General features: G+C 63.4%; 1 protein-coding gene across 1 annotated transcript; it reads right to left on the minus strand.

Annotated features, from left to right (window-relative positions):
* Positions 1-346: 346 nt before the first annotated feature.
* On the minus strand, positions 347-14,147 carry PIK3C2B (phosphatidylinositol-4-phosphate 3-kinase catalytic subunit type 2 beta; the record flags this gene model as incomplete). The annotated part of the gene is made up of 32 exons (XM_080632982.1): positions 347-535; positions 932-1,060; positions 1,145-1,251; positions 1,335-1,416; positions 1,566-1,683; positions 1,759-1,883; positions 2,011-2,212; positions 2,317-2,426; positions 2,518-2,674; positions 2,779-2,948; positions 3,055-3,191; positions 3,592-3,721; positions 3,814-3,906; positions 3,990-4,097; positions 4,233-4,413; positions 4,493-4,587; positions 4,662-4,755; positions 4,857-5,045; positions 5,618-5,760; positions 5,840-5,951; positions 6,072-6,239; positions 6,959-7,081; positions 8,181-8,376; positions 8,680-8,713; positions 8,943-9,089; positions 9,290-9,353; positions 9,434-9,513; positions 9,622-9,733; positions 11,387-11,507; positions 11,639-11,793; positions 11,915-12,015; positions 13,248-14,147. 32 exons carry the CDS (start codon positions 14,145-14,147, stop codon positions 347-349), a joined length of 4,872 nt encoding a protein of 1,623 aa, XP_080489108.1.
* Positions 14,148-20,738: the final 6,591 nt, after the last annotated feature.

A 20,738-nucleotide genomic window follows, 5' to 3' on the forward strand; every position in this document is an offset into this window, starting at 1 on the left:
CAGCCCCAGCACACCGCTCACCTTTGGGAGCGACGTCCCCAGGATAGGAATGTCCTGGCTGGAGCTGTACCCCGAGCTCTGAACCTCCCTGCGCCTCCCCTCTCCTCCCCACCCGGTGCCCAGCCTCACGCTACTCGTTACTTAGAAAACAACTCCAATACAGATATCCCAAAGGAAGAGTCCCCCCGTCCCCACGGTCCTCCCTCCTCCCGCCCCGCGTTGCTCCCTTGACACAAGGTAAACTTCAAAGAGAAGCCGCCCGCAGCAGCACCCATCGGTGCCCGGTCCCCACGGGCACATCCCAGGGCGGGCAGAGCCGTGGGGTCCCCAGCCCCCCTGGTGGCCCTCAGAGGGTGCCGTGGCTGCGGGACCCCAGGGCGAACCAGCCCATCTTCTCCTGCGCCAGGTCGAGGTCCCGCAGGCGGATGCCGACCTCCCCGAGCAGGATGTTCTCCCAGAAGCCTTCCTCGCTCAGCACGCTCAGGCGCAGCTCCCGCTGCTGCAGGTCCCCCCGCGGGATCCCATCATAGACCAGCTGTAGGGCAGAACGGGGCAAACCCTCAACTACAGATGCCCTGGGACCTCCCATCCCCATCCCATTCCCATCCCCATCCTCACCTCCATCCCCCATCTCCATCCCATCCCCATCCCCATCTCCATCCCATCCCCATCTCCATCCCATCCCCATCTCCATCCCATCCCCATCCCCATCCCATCCCCATCCCCATCCCATCCCCATCCCCATCCCATCCCCATCCCCATCTCTATCCCATTCCCATCCCCATCTCCATCCTATTTCTATCCCCATCCTCACCTCCATCCCCCATCTCCATCTCCATCCCCCATCTCCATCTCCATCCCATCTGCATCTCCATCCCCATCCCATTCCCATCCCCATCCCATTCCCATCCCATTCCCATCCCCATCCCACCATCTCATTGTAGGTGGGGTTGCAGGTTTTTCGGGCCACTTTGGTTTTCCTCTTGGTTGTTTTCTGGGGGTCAGGCAGCAGGTAGGTCTTGACATAGGGGTCTGGGTCATTGCCATCCTGCAACGGTGGCTGTGGGGCAGAGCAGGGGGCACCCTGTGAGCACAGCAGAGGGGTGAACCTCCACCTCACTGCCACCGGGCACCGCACACGTACCAGCCCCCTGATGTGCATCACCATGATGAAGAGCTTGTTGTTCTTGTAGGAGATGGAGAGCTTCACCTCGCCACCGACCTTTCCCAGGGGCCGAGCCCATGTGGCATCTGGAGGAGAGGAGGGACGCGGGTGGGATGGGAGCCTCTCGCTTCACCCTGTACCATGCCAGCGCTGCCCCCAGCCCCCCTACCTGCTGCCTTCGGGGTTGGGTTGGTGCTGGCTGCCTTCTCGTCCCGTGGCAGGGGGTGGAAGAAGGTGTAGATGAGATCACACTGCGGGGCAAGGAGATGACATTAGCCGCGAGCACATCCTGCACTATTCGGGACTGATGCTGGATGTGGTGCATTCACCCCCAGGCACTTCCCACCTCTCCGGTGCCCCCAGCACCACCCCACCCTGCAGGGACCCCCCGGCCCCGCACCTCTGCCACCTCAGGCGCAGCATGGATGAGGTGCCAGATGTACCCGTTCAGCTCCTCCTTCCGCCGCTCGGCCGCTGCTTCGCCCCGCGACCGCCCGATGAGGAACCTGCTGGGGAAGCTGCAGGGACAGACGTTGAGCAGAGTCCGGGGGTGCTGGGGGGCCCCAAGGGTCTGGGGGGGTCTGTGGGGGTACCTGGGCAGCAGCGAGGAGGGGAAGAGGAGGCGCAGCTTGTTGTGCAGCTCCTGGAACTCCTCAAAGCTCCGCTGCACGAAGGCCACATCACCGGGGCCCTCCCGCTGCACCTTCACCACGTAGGTCTGCAGAGAGATGGGACGTGGGGTGGGGACCACAGGATGCCCTGAACCCATGCGGGGATGGGGAGGAGCACCAGGAGAGAGGCCAGCCAGGCAGCCCCTTCACTTGTCCCTGCCCGTCCCCACTCACGTAGCCCTTGCTGGGGTTGAAGACCCGCTCATGGCGGCAGAGGAAGACGTCGCGGATCCGGCCGGATGTCTTGATGGTGTGGGTGCGGGGGGCGAAGGAGAGGGTCGGGCGGGCATCAGAGCCTGTGAACTTCATCTGCGCCAGGTTGTGGATGAAGAAGTTGAGCTTGGTGGCCACGCTGCCCAGGCTCGACTCGATCAACCTGCAACGAGGCCACCACGCGCTCAGTGAGCCAAGCTGAGCCGGTGCCTCCATCCCCGGCTCCCTCCATCCTCTCCTGCCCCAGCACACCCCAATGCCTTCTACCTGGTGAAGTACGTGGTGGCATCAGCATCAGAGTCCTGTGGCCTCAGGGCATCGTAGACGTACTTGAGGTCCTCCAGGTCGGAGAGCTCGGGGATGCCACAGGACAGCATCTGGGAGGCAAGGCAGGGATGAGGGCGGGCGGTGGCAGGAGGAACCCTCAACTGTTCTTGGTGGGAAGGGGTGCAGAGCCCCAGCTCTCACCAGCCCCAGCAGGTTGAGGAAGAGGTGGGTGTGCTTGCGAATCAGGTTGTAGGCTTGGCAGCACAGGTCGACGAAGTCATGGAAGCGACTGGAGGGTTTGTCCCCGCCGTTGATGACGTACGCCATGTCCGAAGTGAAGACAAACGGTGCCCGGTCCCTGTGTCGAGGAGGGACAGAAAGTGATGCCCAAGCAGGGGTCACAAAGAGAGGGGGCTGCAGAGCCCAGGCGGGGGGGATGGAGACCCTGGGGGCACTTCTCACCTCTTGATGTTGCCGAACATCTGCGCGTGGCCCAGGAACCTGCCGAAGTCGATGTGGAACATGTGCCCCGTGGTCTTGAGCATGATGTTGTCGTTGTGCCGGTCGCAGATCCCCAGCACGTAGGTGGCCACGCAGCAGCCAGCGCAGGAGTAGATGAAGTTTTCCACAGCCTGGGAAGGGAGGGAAGGAGCCAACAGTGGAGAAAGGGACGTGAGGGGGTCGCATCCCTGCAGAGTGGGGCACAAGCAGCAGGGATCCTGCCAGGCTCTTCCTCACCTTCTCATACTCATCCTCCCCAGGGTTGTGCTTCTGCAGCCAGTCTGCCAGCGGCCGGTCTTTGAAGGAGCCGGTCACGCCATGCTCCACCTGGATCTTGCGCAGGGTCTCGGCATTGGGGATCATCTCCACCATGCCTGGCATTGAGACAGCAGCGTGAGAGCACCCATCCCTCCTGAGGGGTGCCAAGACCCCAGCCCGCCCGAGCACAAAGCCCTTGACTCCCCAGCCATTGACTGACAGCCTGCAAAGCCATGCTCCTACAGATGGGCTGCTGGGTTCAGATCCAAAAGTGGATCGCAGCTACCCACAGCAGCTCCTCTCTAGCAGAGCCCCAGGACCTCCTGTGCTGTCACTAGCCCAAGAGCATCGCAATTTTTAGACCTCAGAGCAGCTTTCAGTGTCTGAAGGATGTAAGGATGCTGGAGAGGGACCCTTCATCAGGGACTGTAGTGATAGGACAAGGGGTGATGGGTTCAAACTGAAACAGGGGATGTCGAGGTTGATGCCACCGGAGATGCCCTGATGCCGGGTTACCTCGTCCACGGCCAGTGGAGAAGCAGCGGAAGATGACCATGCGCATGTCCAGCCCCTCCTGCACCCAGATCTTGTTCATGATCCGGATCATCTGCAGAGTCAGCATGTCCTGCCGCAGGTCGTCTCCGCACTGCGAGCCCGTGGGGAAGATCCATCAGAGCCAGGGGGCAAAGCTGAGGCAGCCCCACGGGGCCGGGGCTGTACCAGGGGAGCCGGGCTCACCTTGAAGATGACGCGGATGTTTTCTCCTAGGGGATCAACGTTCTGGAAGGAGAGCTTGAGGGGGACAGCGTTGGAGTTGAAGTAGGAGCAGTCCTGCCGCGGGAGGAAGGCACAGCCCGTCAGGGTGAGCTGGGGGGGGAGAGGAGCCCATCGAGCCCCCCGGCTCCAGCACTCACCCGGGGCACGATCCCCTTCACCAGCAGGCTGGGGCTGAGCGGCAGCCGGCACGACCCGTGTGCCTTGAAGAACTGCTTCACATCCTCCAGCCCCTCACGGAGGATGCCCTGCGGGGTGGGTGGGCAGCGATGAATGGGCATGGATGGGGTGGGCACACGACGAGGGGGGCTGAGACACAGCCCAGGACCCCTCCTATCACCCCAGCTCGCTCCTGCACCCTCTCCTATGACCCCAGCACCCACCTGCCGTGCGGACGGTGCCGCATCCCGCACTTGCTGGGCCAGCTTGGCCAGCGTGCTGACGAGCAGGCACTGCCGGTCAAACTCCTCCCGCAGCCCCTTCCCGCAGCAGCACAGCAGAGCCGCCAGCAGGTACTGGTACCGGATGCTGAACTGCGAGTCCTTGAGGCCATCCTTCAGCAGCCTGCTCGGAGCAGGGGCAGGAAGGGGTCAGGAGAGCCACAGGGTCCCCCCCTCACTGTTCTCAGCCCCCCGTAACCTACCAGAAGAAGTAGTGGGTGATCTTCAGGTCGCAAATCGCTCGCTTCATGAGGAAGCGCACCAGCGGGCTGTCCAGGTAGCACTCATACTTCAGGGCCTGGAGTGGGGATAGTTTTGGGGCACAGTGGGACCGGCATGCACCCCACGGCACATCCCTGTCCCACCACACACCTGGACCAACTGGGGCAGGTAGTCCAGCAGCTCGGTGTCGGAGATGGAGTCAATCCACTGCACAGCCGTCCTCCTCACCTCCTGGTCTGGGAACCTGCAGCGGGGACAGGCCTCATGGGGACAGCATTCCCAGCACCGCTCCTCCTATTGCAAAGCACGCATCCCTGCAGCACCCGCAGCCCACCCGTGCCTTACGTGGCGTGCAGGAGCCCCAGGGCATCCTGGTGGCTCATGTGGGTCCACTGGCTGAGCAGGGCATAGATGTCAGGCAGGCAGCCCCACTCCCAGCTGGGTGCACTGGCCAGCAGCATGGGCAGGGCGCCGGGTGCCGCGTGGCAGTGGGACCGCTTCTCCCACAGCCGCTTGCGGTCCATGTCCATCAGCCTGGGGAGAGGGGACAAGGATGAGGCCTGGGGCAAGGAAGGGGATGGCATTCCAACACAAACCATGCCATGATTCTGCGATGGACAGCAGGATCCTGCCTGCGTCCCCCTGGGCTGCTCTGTACGGGGCTGCAGGATGCTGGGGGCTCCCCTCATCCCCACGTTGCACCCTGTCCCAGGGGACAGCCGAGAGCCCAGCACCCATGCCCGGGGGTGACTGAGCTGCTGCAGGGACATCCCTGGCTGTCCCCTGAGGGACCCCTGGGCAGATTTGCAACGAGGTCAGCCCTGCTCTGTGCAGTGGATCCCGGTGCAGCTGCCAACACTTGATCCTGTTGCTTATAACCAGTGCTGGGTGACTCCTGGCCTGTGCCAGGCTGGATGAGAGGCCGGGCAGCTGATCCCCTGGGGGGGAATGGAAAGACCCTGCCCAGGCACTCCAGCTCTGACACCACCAGGCTCCAGCATCATTCCCAGTGCCCAGCAGGGTCAGACACTGACACCCCCTGGGGTGTCACAGCAGGGTCCCCCCTGGCAGGGCGATGCCAGCATCGCCCCGGCTCCATCGCTTACCAGTAGAGAGATTTCTTCTGCATGGCCTCCCGCAGCTGGCGCTGATCCTCCTCCCCCAGGCTGCCGAACTCGTACCTGGGGCTGAGCTCAGCTGCCGGCGGGCTGGTGAACTTCACCTCGAAGGCAGAGGTGGGGAAGTCGATCTGGGGCAGAGCAGAGGGTGAGTGGGACACACACATGGGGCTCGGTGTGGGGGGTGTCCCCAGACCCCCCAGGACAGACCTGCAGGATGACACTGTCGGGCTGGTTGAAGTTGGGGGCGCTGGACCTGGCTCTGGAGTTGTCCTGGGTCGCCGGCCACAAGCCCAGGAGCTTCCGCCCGCAGGTCAGGACCCTGGAGGAGAAGGAAGGGTGAGGGCCCCAGGGCAGCAGAGCGGCACCGCTGCGGTGATGCTGTCCCCGAGGCACCGGCCCCCCCTCCGGCCGTGCCCCATCGCGGGGGTGCCCCACGTACTGCCTGAAGTTGAAGAGGGGGGTGGTCACCCAGCCCAGGGCCTCGGGGACGCGCCGCTGCTTGTTGGTGTCGGAGGAGCCCCCCGGGGGTGGGACGGGCACGGCGAAGAGCGTGAGGCTGAGCAGCGTCTCCCGCGGCAGCCGGTTCACCTGGACCGGGAAGCAGATCCTGCGGGAGAGCAGCCACGGCTCAGCCCTGCCGGGGACGGGACCCGAGCTCCCCATGAGCCGGCCGGTCCCTGCCTGCGGATGCCGAGTGTGTCCCCGGAGAGCCCAGCCCCGACGGCGCCTTTGCTGCTGGCACTGGGGGTGCTGCATGCCCCCAGCACGGGATGAGGGTCCCATGACACGGGCAGGGTGCGGCTGGGTTTGGGGAGCGCACCCCAGTGCCATGAAGGGTCCTCACCGCGCACTGACCTCGTCCCACGGCCAAGGGGGGCTACGTGGGACCCTGGGGCTGAGGCTCCTCTGCGATGCTGCCGGGGAGCCCAGGGCGGCAGCTACATCCCCGCCATGGGCGGCAGCGGATGGGGCTGCGGGCACGGCTCCGCTCCCCGCCGGCCGCTCGGCGCCTGTCCTTGGGGGCACCGGCACCTTCTAAAATTACCCCGTCCCATCCCCACCTCCCTGCGAATGCCCGGCCCGGGCTCGGCGCTGCCTCCCTGCCCGCTCCCAGAGCTATTCTGGGCGCAGATCCCCTTTCCCGGGTGCAAACACGCAGGTCCAGGGCGGGCAGGGCTGCTGCTATTCCCAGGGATGACACAAGAGCTTCCAACACCCAAAACCAAGGGAGAGGTGCAGAGAGGAGCTGCAGGAGCAGGGCATGAGGAAGGCTGGGTCGGGCACCAGGACCCCCCCTGCCCACCCCATGGTCGGGTGCTGCCTTACTGCTGATCCCATATGATGAGGTGAAAGAGGTATTTGTAGACGTTGGCCTTCTTGGTGAGCAGGGGGCTGCACAGCTCCTTGCCACCGTGGCTGAGGGAGCAGGAGAGGTAGAAATCTTCGTAGCTGCAAGAGGAACAGAGGGAGCTGTGAGCCAGGGGGGGGGTCAGCTGGGGCAGGGGAGCTGTGAGCCAGAGGTGCACCTCGCCATGGGGCAGACCCGCAGCAGTGGGGTGGGGAGGATGGGAGCTGCACCTTCTTGAAGCTGGGCTTGGGAAAGGGGCTGTGCCAGGAAGGGGGTGCAGCGCCAGGCACTGTGTCCCCATAACCATATGCCACCACACATACCATCACACGGGGGCTGCCGGGGGGGCTCTGCCATGTGGCAGGTGCCGAGCGACAATCCAGGGAGGGCCGGGGTCAGGGGATGCCGGCATTTCCCAGGCTTCCCGCTTTGTTCGGAGCCACTCACCAAGGGGAATACATTAAGGGCAGGACAAAGGCGAGGGGTCCCCGGCGGGGCGGCTGCTGCTGGCGCCGGTGCCTCGCACACCCGGACCCCCGCGTCCCCCCTGCACGGGGCTGGGAGCGGGTACGGGGCACGCGAGGAACGGAACAAAGGAGCATGTCGCTGGTGTGGGGCGAGGGCAGCCCAGCCCTGCTGCGCCAGGGCCATCTGTCACATCCCTGGGGTGATGCTGAGCCCGGCAGTGATGCTGCATCCCCAGGGTCGCGTGGGGTTGGGACTGGTGAGCACAGCAGAGCCCTTCCTGCCCAGGAGCTCCAGCATCAGCTGCCTGCGAGCAACTCTCACTGCCTGCTGAGCACCACATCCCAATATTCCTGCCCTTTAGGAGGCTTGGGGCGAGTTAGCTCTTATTCCCTCTGTGCCTGCTGGATAGAGAACCATAGAATCCTAGACTGGTTTAGGTTGAAGGGACCTTAAAGCTCATCCAGTTCCAACCCTTGCCACGGGCAGGGACCCCTTCCACTGGAGCAGCTTGCTCCAAGCCCCTGTGTCCAACCTGGCCTTGAACACTGCCAGGGATGGGGCAGCCACAGCTTCTCTGGGCACCCTGTGCCAGCGCCTCAGCACCCTCACAGGAAGAGCTTCTGCCTCAGATCCCACCTCAATCCACCTTTATCCCTCTCTGTGGGCCAGGGACAAGCTCCTCAGCCACATGGGGCATGTGGAGGCTGAGCGGGGTCCTGGCAGGGCCTGTACCTGGCAGCCCAGGTGATGGGGATGCGGTGGGTGGCGTAGACAGTGAAGGCGAGCGGGCAGGAGAGCAGGCGAGCCTCCCGCGCCGCGCCGTGCTCCCGGCTGCCCTGCACCGCTGGCTGGAAGTCCGCGTTGAAGGTGCTGCAGTAGAGCTCCACCAGGTTGAGGATAGCGGCCGTCAGGCTCTCCACGATCCTCTCTGCAGGGGTGACATGGATGGTGTGGGGTGGTGGCACCCCCACTGCCCCCCACTGCATCCCACTGGGCTGGGGTCAGGATGCAGGAGGGACCCTGGGCAGTCCCCCCCAGGACAATGCAGTTTGAGAGGGAGAATCTCAGGCTTCCCATTTTGCTGGGTTCATGGAACAACCTCCATCACCTCCAGAAACCCTCCTTTCTTAAACCCAAACCCTTTTGGCCTCAATAAATGAGGGGGAAGGAGGTTGAAGATTAAAAGCACCAAGAACTTGAGCCCAGAAGGGGGGGAGGAGAACACAAATACCTCGATTTTCCCTCTTGGCCAGAACATTTGGATCCTGTTGAGGAAAAAAGAGAAACCACCAGAGCAGCATCAGAGCGAGCCCTGCGGGGAGCCGCTCGCCGAGCCAGAGCTGTGTAAGAAGACCCTGCCTGGACAGGCAGCGGGGCCAGGCAGCGCCTGCTCCCAGCTCTTGAGGAATTTTCCATGTGGTGTGAAGGGAGGAAGCTGGGAACGGAGCCCGATGTGGGAACGCGCTTCCCGCCGGTGGCAAGTGCCCATCTCACCTTCTGGATTTTGGGCTGCATGCGGGAAGGGCAGGGAGGCATCTGGTTGAGGGCTGCTGTGATCTCCTGGGATTCCACAGCAGCCAGGGCATTGCAGATGGCCATGACTGACTGGATCACCCGTTCTGCCTTCAGCGAGAAGTCTCCCTATGGAGGGCAAAGCAGGGGTGAGGCAGGGCCTCCAGCAGCCAAGGGGAAGGTGAACCAGTCTGTGCCTGTTTCCCCTGTTGTCATGGCTTTACCCTTCCTTGATGCACCCTTAGAGCCTCATAACAAAAAGGGGAAAGAGACTGCAGTGAATGAGGGAAGGTGGCTCCCAAAATGCCCCCTTGGTCCCTGCTGCTCACCTCAGCTGCCAGGAAAGCATCCACCTCGTTGTGGAAGGTGTCAAAGAGGAGGCTCAGCGCCTGCCTAGAGGACAGACAACAAAGCTCAGCCCTGGCCAAGCGGGCACCCAGCACAGGGGATCGGTCCTGCTGTGTCCTCCCTACCTGCTGATGGTCTGCTTGATGGGCCTCTCCTGCAGGTGGATGTAGTGGTTGAGGGTGGAGGGGCTCTGGTCATCGTTTGCCTGGAGATGGGGAGAGTGCATTCACCATTCCTGGGTGTTCCTGCAGCAGGGAGATGCCGGGGCACCCCTGCTCTGCTCCCCACACCTGGGGGGAGAGGGGGCACCCACCGTTCGGGCCAGGTCGCTGCGCAGCCCCTTCCTCTTCATCAGCTGCAGGTTGATGTCCATGTCGAACTTCCTGCAGTGCTGGATGTACTCGTGGCTGCCCAGTGCGTGCTTGCTGCAGGGACAGAGCCCTCCTGGTGAGCACACAGCCCCTCTCCATCCCGTTGGACGCCCCAAAACTCAATCTGGGATCCCCCGTCCCAACACCCTTCAGCCGAGCAGCGTTGGCTGGGCTCAACCTGGCTGCAAAGGGATGTTTGTGCCACCAAGTCGCTTGCGCTAGGAAACGTGAAGAATAAGCTATTGTTTTCCCTCTTTCCCTTGTGTCCTCCAAAAAGCTGGCACCATGGAGCCAGGAGAGGGTGTGGAGGAGCCCATCCTGCCAGGACCTGCCCACGGATGTGTGGGAAGTGAGTGTGGACCCAAGGAGCTGGAGGATGCTCTGGCTGCATCAGCCTGGTCCCACCGTGCCCACCAGCATGGGAAGCCCTGCTGGAGCTGATCCAGCCCTGCTGCAGCAGAGCCATGGCAAGGTGCTGAGGGGGTACAGGAGCTCCAGGCAGGATGGAGTGGCAATGGCAAGAAGTGGTGGAAGGGTTGGGAAAGGCACCCTTGGGAGTGGCATCCTGCACCCCCTACCTGGTCCTGCTCCCCCTGTGCCTTGCAAAAAGCAAAGGGGGAGCAGCTCAGGGTGGTTTGCAGGGCTCAAGTGCCCGACTGGCTCCACAGGGAGGGGTTTGGCACCTCCAGCATCTCCTCAGCCACAGGAAGATGTGGAAAGAAAAGACTGGTGCAAAAGGGATTTATGTCCCAGGGCTTTCCCAAAGCTCCTTTGAGATCCAGCAGCACTGGGGAAACGCTCGCCAGGGCCCGCCCCACTCCGTGCCCAGGGTGCTGCTCCCAGCCAAAGGATCAGGAGGTCCATCCCTTTGGGAAAAGCCCTCCAAGCTGGCTGGATCCGTCCCACAGATGGGCACTCCCGATGGGAATACCCCCTTCACGCAGCCGTGCCGGGGTCCAGAGGCAGGAGCTGGCTCCCTGCGCCCTCTGCTCCGGTGCCGCACAGGCTCTCCCAGGCAGAGCAATTCCCAGCCGCCCCTTTAGGGCCTAAACCAGCAGCTCCTGGAGCCCATGGCAAAGCTCCCACAGCTTTCCCATGGCCCGGCCAGGCCCAGGGCAGCGCTCCAGCAGCAGGAGCTGGCTCACTGCACCGAGCACTGGGGAGGACGGCGCGTGCCTCGCACACAAGGCTGCTGCACCTTCCTCTGCAGGACCCCCAAACCCCTATGGAAATGCAGCCTTCCCGCAGGACAGGCAGCAAGAGAAGGAGGGATCTGTGCGGGTCTCCATCCCCATCACCACAGCCCTGATGCTCTGTGCCCTCACACTGCTCCCGACACGTCTCTTTTCCACCTCTGCCTGTAATTCCCACAGGAACATGGAAAAGCCAGGCTCTGCCACTCCGATCATGAGGCGGCTGTTCTTAATGCTTCTCCAAAGAGCTTGTTTGGCAGCTCCCTGGTTTTCAGGCCTTTCTCCTGGCACACGGGGGTCACTGTGACGGATACCCTGCCACCGGGAGAGATGCTCCCACAACACACCAGAGCATCACCATGGCTTGGGAGGCAGGAGACAGAGCGGAGAGGCTCCTGCTGGGATCAGCCCCGGCCATCCATCACACCCTGCTGTGGCTACACATGGGCCGAGCACAGCCAAGTGTGAGCCCGGGGATGCTGAGGGTGTGTTGTGTGCCCCCCTCGACACTCACTTCTGCAGGAACTCCTCCAAGCCGCAGATCTTGAGCACAAAGTCCTCGACGTCGATGCTGTGCAGCTCATCGTGCGTGTAGCACAGCGCCTGGTGGATGAGCAGGTCCACAGTGGATGAGCCTGCGGGGAGGAGCAGCAGCACCGTGGGCCCCAGGGGTGGTGGGACCCCCCCTCAACCCTCACCTGGCAGTGAGGGCTCCCCTTGGGGCTCCCCCCGATCGCTGCAGTGGGAGGGACAAGGGGACACTCACAGTCGCAGGTGAAGGTGAGGGGCTCCCGCAGGCTGTCACACACCACCGTCACCTTCAGGCTCACGCCATGGCCAAGCTGCTCGGGGCTGAGGTTCACTGCGCTCCACACCAGGCCAGTCAGGGAATAGTCCTTGGTGCTGTAGCTGGAGCGCAGCCTGGCGAGGCAGGGATGGGTCAGGGGTGCTGCCCTGCTTTGGGGCTCACCCCGGCCCCCCAGAGCGCCCCAGTTGTGGGGCGCTCTGCAGCAGGAGGCTCCAGCCCCATGTGGGTACTCACACATCCAGCATGTGGCAGAACGCAGCCACCTCCTCGTCCCGCTCCTCGGACACCTCGAAGAGCTCGTAGCCATTGGCGAAGGAGTGAGGCCGAGGGGCAACCTGTGGGGCAGAGCACGAGCCCATGACCCTGCTGCAGTGTCCATGGGGGGCTGCAGCCCATTGCCCCACGGTTACATCTCCCTGCTACAGCACCGGGCACCCAGAGCCTGTGTGCATGCGGTGCTGCTATGAGTGGGGGAAGGCAGTGCTGGGGAGATGTGGTAGAGACAGGACAAGGGGTGGTGGGTTCAAACTGGAACAGGGGATGTTCACCTTGGAGATAAGGCAGAAGCTCTTCCCTGTGAGGGTGCTGAGGCGCTGGCCCAGGGTGCCCAGAGAAGCTGTGGCTGCCCCATCCCTGGCAGAGCCCTGCCCATGCCCATGCCCTGCCGCTGCGGTGCCAGGGCAGGTTCCCCGCACACGGGGGTCCCTGGGCCTTCATTGCTCTTCACAAGTGAACAATGGCCCCGCTGTCAGACAATGAACCCAGGCAGGGGAGGCAGAGCAAGGTGGGAGCAGAGCAGCCCCTAAGGATGGGGTTGATGCTCTTTGACAAGGAGCCCCTGGCACTGAGGAAGCCGCGATTGCCCCGCACAGCCCCCCCGGCCCCAGCTGTGTCCCCGCTCCCCAGGGACAGGAAGGTGACTTCGCCCCTCATTGATGCCCTCCTCGTGCTGAGGGCAGGATGAGCTGAGCCAGAGCCAGCAACGGGCGCCTCAGCAGCCCCCAGGAGAGGCAGCAGCAGCCCCAGCACCTCGCGCGCAGAGGGGACACATCCTGCAGGCTGCTCAGCAGGGGGACGAAGGGAGCTGGGCTCAGGAAGGCCGCTGCGAGCCCAGCAGGAAAGCGATGGCCTGGCTCTTGCGGGGAGATCCCCGGCTCTTCCCAGAGGATGTGGGGACACCTCAACATGAGCCTGCTGTGAACCCCCTGCAGCACAGCCCGAGACAGCGGCTCCTGTGCCCTGGAGCTGCAGGATGCTCCTGTCCTCAGCTTCCCGGCCCTGGATCACCCCCCTGGAGGGTTCTGCACCATCCTAAACCCCCTTGGGGAGCTGCACAACCTGGGAAGGGCTCACTGACCCCCAGGGATGGTATCTCAGAGCATGGGTGCCTCTGACCATGGTGCAAACACGACTGAGGAGCCCCAGGGATGGGGCAAAGAAAACCCACCCTGAGCAAAGGAAACACAGTGAATGCCACGGCCCCATTTGCAACCTCGTGCTGGGCTCCCAGCTCTCCATTGCCTCAGCTCCACCCCAGCCCCACACCAGGAAGACAAAAGCCTCTCACCGGATCGCTGGAGATCCTGCGGTTCTTGTTGGGTACCAGGTTCTTCCTGCTGCCGAAGCGGGACCCGTACGTCCGCGGGGGCACCTGGGGGGGCATGGTCTTGCTCCGTGCCACCGGCTTCCCGCTCAGCTCCTTCTCGAAGATGCCTCTGCCCTCCTTCCAGCCGCGGGCAGCTTCCCGCAGCACCTCTGACTCGTAGGTGGACTTGAGGTTGAGGCAGGTGATGGCATCGTTGATGCCGTACGGGTCCTCCTCCGAGATGCGGCGCCCGAGCAGCTTCCCGTGAGCCCGCTCCTGCGCCACCAAGAACGTGTTGATGTCTCGGGGCTGGGGTCCCTTGGTGGAGGACGGGGGGGACCCCTTCCCTGAGCGCTGGGTGCCCTCGGGGGAGCTCCACAGCAGGTGCCGGGGGGGCAGAGGGGGCGGCGAGAGCTTCTTGGGGGAGCTGCCGCCGCTGTTGTGGGGCTCGGTGCCGTTGAGGGGCTCCCCGAGGAAGTCCCCCCCCGGCCCCTCGAGGATGTACAGGTACTCCCCAGCCAGGGGCCCCTTCAGCCAGGGCTGCGGGTCCAGCGGCGGAGGGCTGGGGCCGCTGGGGGGCGCTCCGGGCACCGGGGCACCGTCGGGTACCAGCGGGCCGTTGTAGCTGAGCAGGGGGTCGGAGCCGGAGAGGCCCCGCGCCGCTTTGATGCCAGCGCAGCCGCTCCTGTCCGCGGGCTCGTCCCAGGAGATGAGGGGCTGGTCCCCGCGCTGCCGGGCCCGGTTCTCCTCCTTGTCCTGCCGCAGGCGCGATAACGCGTCATATTCCATCTGCAGCGCCTCGGCCAGCGCCAGCTCCTTGCGGCTGATGCCCACCGACTCCAGGGACTTCCAGTGCTCCCCATTGCCGCGCGTGGCGGACATCGCTCCGGGACCCAGGACCTCTTCCTGCCGGGCGCAGGGTCAGGAGGAAGGCATGCTGCACCGCCGGCCACCTGGGCATGGGGAGAGGTGAGGGTTAAGCTCAGACTCCAACTGGAAAAATGGCTTCCAGGGAGACCCAACAGGCTGGAAATGTTCCCCTTCACCAGCACTTCAGTCCCTGCCGGCTGCTGTGGGCTTTTCCTGGAAAAACAGGAATCCCAAAGGCTGGCAGTGCTCCTGGAGGCTGAGCAAAGAAAATGTGCTTTTAACCCAAAAGCAATAAAACGAAACCCATTTCTGGTGGCTGACAAAGCCACAACCCCAGTCCTGTCTCCAAGAGAAGCATCGGCAGCTCACTGAGGTCCTGATAGAAACAATCCCGCCTGGGCGAGCTGAGGCTCCGTGTGCCGATGGGATGCAGCCAGACCCGCACCAGGGCAGCCGGGATGCGGGAATGAGGATTGGGATAGACATGGGGATAAGGATGAGGATGGAGACAGGGATGTGGACAGAAATGGGGAGAGGATAGGGTTGTGGATACAGTCAGAGATAGCGATTGGGATGGGGAGGAAGGCTCAGCCTGCACCAGGCACAGCAACGCCATGGTGCCAACACCAGCCAGAGAAGAGCATCTCGAGCAGGTGGCTCAGCCCCTTCCCTCCCCAGCTGCACCAGGACAATGCAAATCCACATGGAAAAGCCCCGACCTCTCCTGGTCGCCCTCCAAGTCCTTGGCCAGGAGCAGGACCAGGGCTCAAGCAGCACCTCCCACTTCAGGGTCCTGCCCTGTTCCCACCCAACGCCCATCCCATTACAAACATGACTCCGGACCGGGAGCTCCTGAGGCAGGAATTCCAGAGCCGCAGACACAAGCAGATTTTCTACTTCTTTAAAACCCCATTGCTAATAACAGGGATCATTTTTTGACTTGGAATTTCCTGGCATTTGCCACGGTCACGTCAGCCTCAGGGGATCCATCCCGCCTGGGATCCCACCCTCCATGGAGACGCGAGGAGGGAAACCCCCTTGTTGCCTGGAACCCCTTTGCCCTAAGCCCTGAATGAGTTTAACACAATTTTCTTCCCAGTTCGCACCCTAAGGGAGGCTGCAGCCTCGCAGGGACACAGAGAGAGAGGCACATCTCTGGTGTGACCCACCAGGAACTGCTGCTGCGTGAGGGATATTTCCCCATCCATGCGCTACTCAGGTGCACGGAGTCAGCCTTCCTGTGGGGATGGCCCTTGACAATCATGGAATGGTTTGGGTTGGAAAGGACCTTAAAGCTCCTTCAGTTCCAACCCCTGCCACGGGCAGGGACACCTTCCACTGGAGCAGCTTGCTCCAAGCCCCTGTGTCCAACCTGGCCTTGAACACTGCCAGGGATGGGGCAGCCACAGCTTCTCTGGGCACCCTGTGCCAGCGCCTCAGCACCCTCACAGAGATGACCCCAGCCCTTGTGCAAAGAGATGAGCATCAGCTCGGGTGCAACTCGGGGCACTCAGCACCCAGCTCCCGGCATCTCCCAGGATCCCACAGGATCCCATGGCAGAGCCAAGGCTGCAGCCAGGGATGGGGACAGGAGCCCAGAACAGAGCCACAGGGGCCTCCTGTGCACCCCCATCTCCCCCCATCCCTCCCTCCCTTCCCCTCGCAGCAGCTGCAGTGGGAGCAGATCCGAGATGTCCAAAGCATCTGGGAAGCCATCAACCATCTGAGGGCAAGGAGCAGAGTGAGCCCTGGAGTGGGAGATCCCCAACGTGGGAGCTGGGGATGGAGGTTGTGCCTCTCAGGAACACAATTCACACCCGTTTATAATCCTGTGGAGGGAGGAGTGGCCCTGAGCAGGATAAAGCAGCAGCCTTCACCTCTGGGGCTGCAGGTCCATCCATGCATCCTGCTGCTCCCCTGCAGCAGGGCTGCATTCCCTGCGGCTCCTGCCTGGGCAGGAGGATGCCGGCGGCTTCCCTGCCTTGGGAACACTGAGCATTGCATCCCTGAGGCCATCCTCCGGCAGCGGGGATGCTCCAAGGTCTGTGAGGCAGAGCCAGCCCCACACAGGTGGTGACATGAGGGGGACAGGCTGCCAGGGTCCCCCACCAGCGCCAACACCACAGCCCCAGCTCCTCCTGCTCCAGAGGAAACTCTCTGGTCTCAATTTGCTTCCCTTCCAAAATGGGATGGAAATGGAGCATTTTCAGACCTCCCAAGCAACACCGTGACCAAGAAAACCCCTTTGGGTGAGCCTCGATATTCACCCTGGTTTGGAACTGCAGCTTCCAAAGGGAACCTGCTCTCAGTCCAATTGGAAACTGAAACTGAAACTCAGGGAGTTTCATCCCTGGAGCCACACTCGGCACAACCCAGAACCCAACAAAACCCAGCCTCCAGAGGGCCTCAGTGTGAATGGATCCATTCCCTCCCAGACCTGATCCCAACAGACACTTCCAGGCAGCTCTGTCTATTCCCATCCACAAGCCAAGGAACTTGTGGGAGCTTCCAGAGGGGGTCTGGAGCTGGTTCCCCCCCGCAGGGTAATGGGAAGGACCTGGAGCTCATCCCTGCCCCCCAGGATCCAGCCCCACAGCGGGGTCCCTGTGGGCTGGGTGTGAAGTACACGGCTCCTTCCATGCACCCCAAAACCTCCCATTGCCGGGGCAGGTCTGCAGTGAGGAGACCCCCAATTCGTTCTGTGCAGCAAAACAACCCCAGGCAGCTGCCATCCTGCACGCACCAGACCTTGGGAACAGTCGGAGCCACTCGCTTCCAACCTGTTGCCTTATGGCAGGAATTCCTTCCTCTTCCAGCTGATCCGTCTCCTTGTTAACAGCCCAGCAAAGCCCAGCCTGGTCCAAGCTCTCCGGGGCAGGCAGGATGTGAAGCTGGACGATGCCAAAGGCTCTTCCATCATTTTAATACGTATTTCCCCCCTAGGGAGGAAATCCTGCCCTGGGAAGAGGGGTTGGGTTTGCGATGGGAACGTCCCCGGCGTGACTGGGGGCAGCCGAAGGAGGGAGCTCTGCAGAGGCACTACCTGGAGCTGAGCCCACCATGGGGCTGATGGAGGGGACAATGGGGTGTCCCAGCCTGGCGTAGGGGAAGGAGAGGGGACATCAGAGCCCTCCTGAGCAGCAACGTGAGACAGCGCCGCACTCAGCTCCATAGGAGATGCTGCATTTCACCCAGCACCGGCAAACCGATGGGGGCACAGGGAAGAGCAAGGGAGGGACCCTTCCACTGCCGCATCCCCATCACCGAGACACCCGGTGCCTCCTCCTCCCTGGCTCGGGGAGCACAGACACAGCCAGACTCTGGGAATGAGCCAACCCTCGCTGCTCCCACACCCAGCACCCATCCCCAGGGCCATGTATCTCGGTGCTCAGCCTCCCCAAGGGATACCGGGGGCAGGTTTGCAGCTCCGGCGCTCGGCTCCTATGCAAATCTCTGCTTCCCCCGGCACCGCGTCTGCCTGCGCGGCAGCGCGGGTGTGTGTGCACCCACCGGCTGCAGCCCTTCATGCACAGCCTGCAGCAGCACGCTGCTCTCCCTGCCTGCGCTGCCCTCCCTGCCTGCATCCCAGCAACCCGGGTGAGGCCCAAGGAATGGATCCTGCTGCCATGATTCCAATCGTCCCGGTGCCACACGCTCCGCAGGGCTCTCCCTGCCCCAGCCGCTCCTACAGCCAAGCCTCAAGGTGCTGGAGCCGCTGGGGTGCACCCCTCTGCCCACAACAGCCTGTGGGGGTGCGGGGGGGGGGTGCTGGCTGGCCCCACACTGCACGACCCAGTCTGCAATAGGAACCAAGTCCTTATGCTGCTCAGTGCTGCTGTGCCTGCAGGGTGGGAGAGAGCTGCAGCCCAAGGACACCGCAGGCACAAGCCAGACACACGCCTGTGTGCACCCAGTGCACGGGGAAACCCTTCACCTGGTATGGGGCCATGAATGCTGCGAGCCCCAGCATCATCGCTCCATCCTGCCCCACAGCTGGGGTGCTGGCATGCACTGCCTGCACGTGTGTCCTTAGCATGGACCAGGCCATGCTAGCACACACACACAGAGCGCCTACTCATACCTTAGTGTGTGAGGAGGGCTGGTGCCTGGCTGCGGGGCTGCTGGCCTGGAGAAGCAGCTCTTTTTGGCTGCTTTTGGCCTCCAGCAGCAGCATGGATGCTCTCCCTGGTCTGGCTTCACTTGGTATTGAGGATGGTGCTCCCGAGGCAAGGTGGGGCTGGCATCTTGCTGGTGCAGTTAACTCAGGTGCTGGGCATCCCATTTATTTCCATCAGCCCCCAGCTCCCTGCTGCCCATCCCTGCCCTCTGAGAGGAAAGCACTGATTTTCCCTGATCCCAGCAGTGCTGGTTCACAGCGGCCCAGGTCCTGCCTGGCCTTACACACACGAGCAGCTGCGGGGAAGCCGCTCCATCCCCTTGCTCAGGGGTAAGAGCTCCCAGACCTCTGGAGTTCACTCCTAAACACACGCGTGAGCAAGTTCAGGATGCAGAGCACGGCCCCGAGGGGCAGCTGGAGCATCCCGGGAGCGCCCCCCGTGGCTTCGGTGCCCTGTGCTTGTCCCTGTCCATGTCCCCATCCCCACCCCGCTGGGGGGTCTCTAACACGATGGGAGTGGACAGGACCCCCCATTCCCCCCCCCCCCCCCCCCGCTTTGCAGATGAGGAACTTTGCAGTTTGATGGCTCCATTTCATTGTTCTGCGCGTAAAAATCACCTCAATTCAATCCTTCCCCCTCCCGGGCAGGGTCAGGAGCGCGGGGTCCGGCCCCGGAGGTGCCGCTCCCGGTCCTCCCTATCCCCCCGCCCAGCGCCGCCCCAGTGCTATGGGGGGGCTCCGGAGTCCCGGGACTGTGCTGGAGCCTCGGGGTGGCGCTGCCCATCTCCCCCCGAGGGGTGAAATCACCGCTCTCGGTACCGACCCGTACCGATATTTACATCACGGTTACCATTGTGTGAAGGGGGAGCCGCGGTGCGAGCGCGGGGGGGCCCCTCCGGCCCGCTCCCGCCCCCCGCCCCGCCGCTGTGTGCGTGCCCCGGTCCCCGCAGCCCTACCTGCTCCGAGCGGGCGGCGGCGGCGGCGGGGCCGGGCCGGGCTGGGGCCGGGCGGCGGCGGGGCCGCGCCGCGGCGGCGGCGCGAGGAGGAGGAGGAGGAGGAGGAGGAAGAAGGGAGGAGGGATCGCGGCGGACAATGGCGGGGCGCAGCGCGGCGCGGGGCCATCTCCCGGCGGGCCGCCGCATTGCACGGAGCGGGGTCCCCCCGTGCGTGCCCGCGACGCTCCCGGCTCCCCGCACAGCGGAGCTCCCTGTGCCCCGCTGCGCTGCCGAGACACCCGAGAGCTCCCGCTGGGGATGCTCAGAGCCCCCCGGCTGCTGGGGACGTGCTCCCACAGCGGCAGCCAGCCCCAGGACCGCGCTATGGGTAACGGATGCACCGGCGCCAGGGCAGCGGTGGATGTGGTGTGCTCTTGCGGGCAGCCAGCCCTGCTAGGCGCTCACAGGGGGGTTATGGTCACCCCCAAAACCCCAGCACCACGCTGGAGAGCCACAGGCTGCGCTGGGAGGGCTGCGGGTCACAGCCTGTGGTTTGGGCTGAGTTGTGGCCGAGTGTAATTCCAGCCTCCCTGCTTCCCTGGAGATCCCTCATCAGGAGGTGGAAGGATGGAGAGAGGTTGTGGCGGGATTCACCACGCCATGCAGGGAGCTGGGACATGGGGGGTCCTTGGTGCAGATGGGCACCTGCAGGCCCTGATGGAAGAATGATCCCAACCAGCACCACAACTGCCTGTGAAACCACATGGGAATCATGGAGCTGAGCTGGGCGGCTGCAGAAATCACACCGCAGTGTCCCCTGTCCTGGTCAGATGATTCCTTGTCCTCCTCAGACCTTGCCTAACCCCCTTCAGAACAGCCATCCCCACTGCACCCTCTTTGCTGTGGGGGAAGAGGCAGATGGACCCACGGGTGTCAGTGAGGACCCCCCTCTGCCCGTCAGCCCACCCCACACCTCCATCAGGGACCAAGAAGGGAAACAGCCCTTGCTGGGTTATTGGCACCCCGAGCTGTGCCATCACCGTGGCATCGGTGACCTGGATGGAGAGTGTCCAAAGGAACGTGGGCTGCAGGAGAGTGCAGGCAGGAGGGTGCAGGCAGGAGAGGGCAGGCAGGAGAGGGCAGGCAGGAGGGTGAGGGCAGCCATGGGGCGCGTGGGCAGCGGGATGTACAGGCAGAGCAAAAACAGTTGTCAGAGCCCGGATAGCTCAGTCGGTAGAGCATCAGACTTTTAATCTGAGGGTCCAGGGTTCAAGTCCCTGTTCGGGCGATTGCTTTTCGTTCGGTTTTATTTTTTCTCTTCCCTTTACAACGATTTTTCCCCTCCTCAAAACCCTTTTCCCCGCGGCAGGAGCTGCTTTTCCCGCCCGTGGGTCCCAGGCAGCACCGCGGGGGGGGATAAATAAATACACCCCAATAAAAGAAACGAAGAAAAACCGAAGGCGCCCGAACAGGGACTTGAACCCTGGACCCTCAGATTAAAAGTCTGATGCTCTACCGACTGAGCTATCCGGGCTCTGCGGCAAGAACGCC

This window comes from Psittacula echo (genome assembly GCF_963264785.1).
Source record: "Psittacula echo genome assembly, chromosome: 22".
NCBI lineage: Eukaryota > Metazoa > Chordata > Aves > Psittaciformes > Psittacidae > Psittacula > Psittacula echo.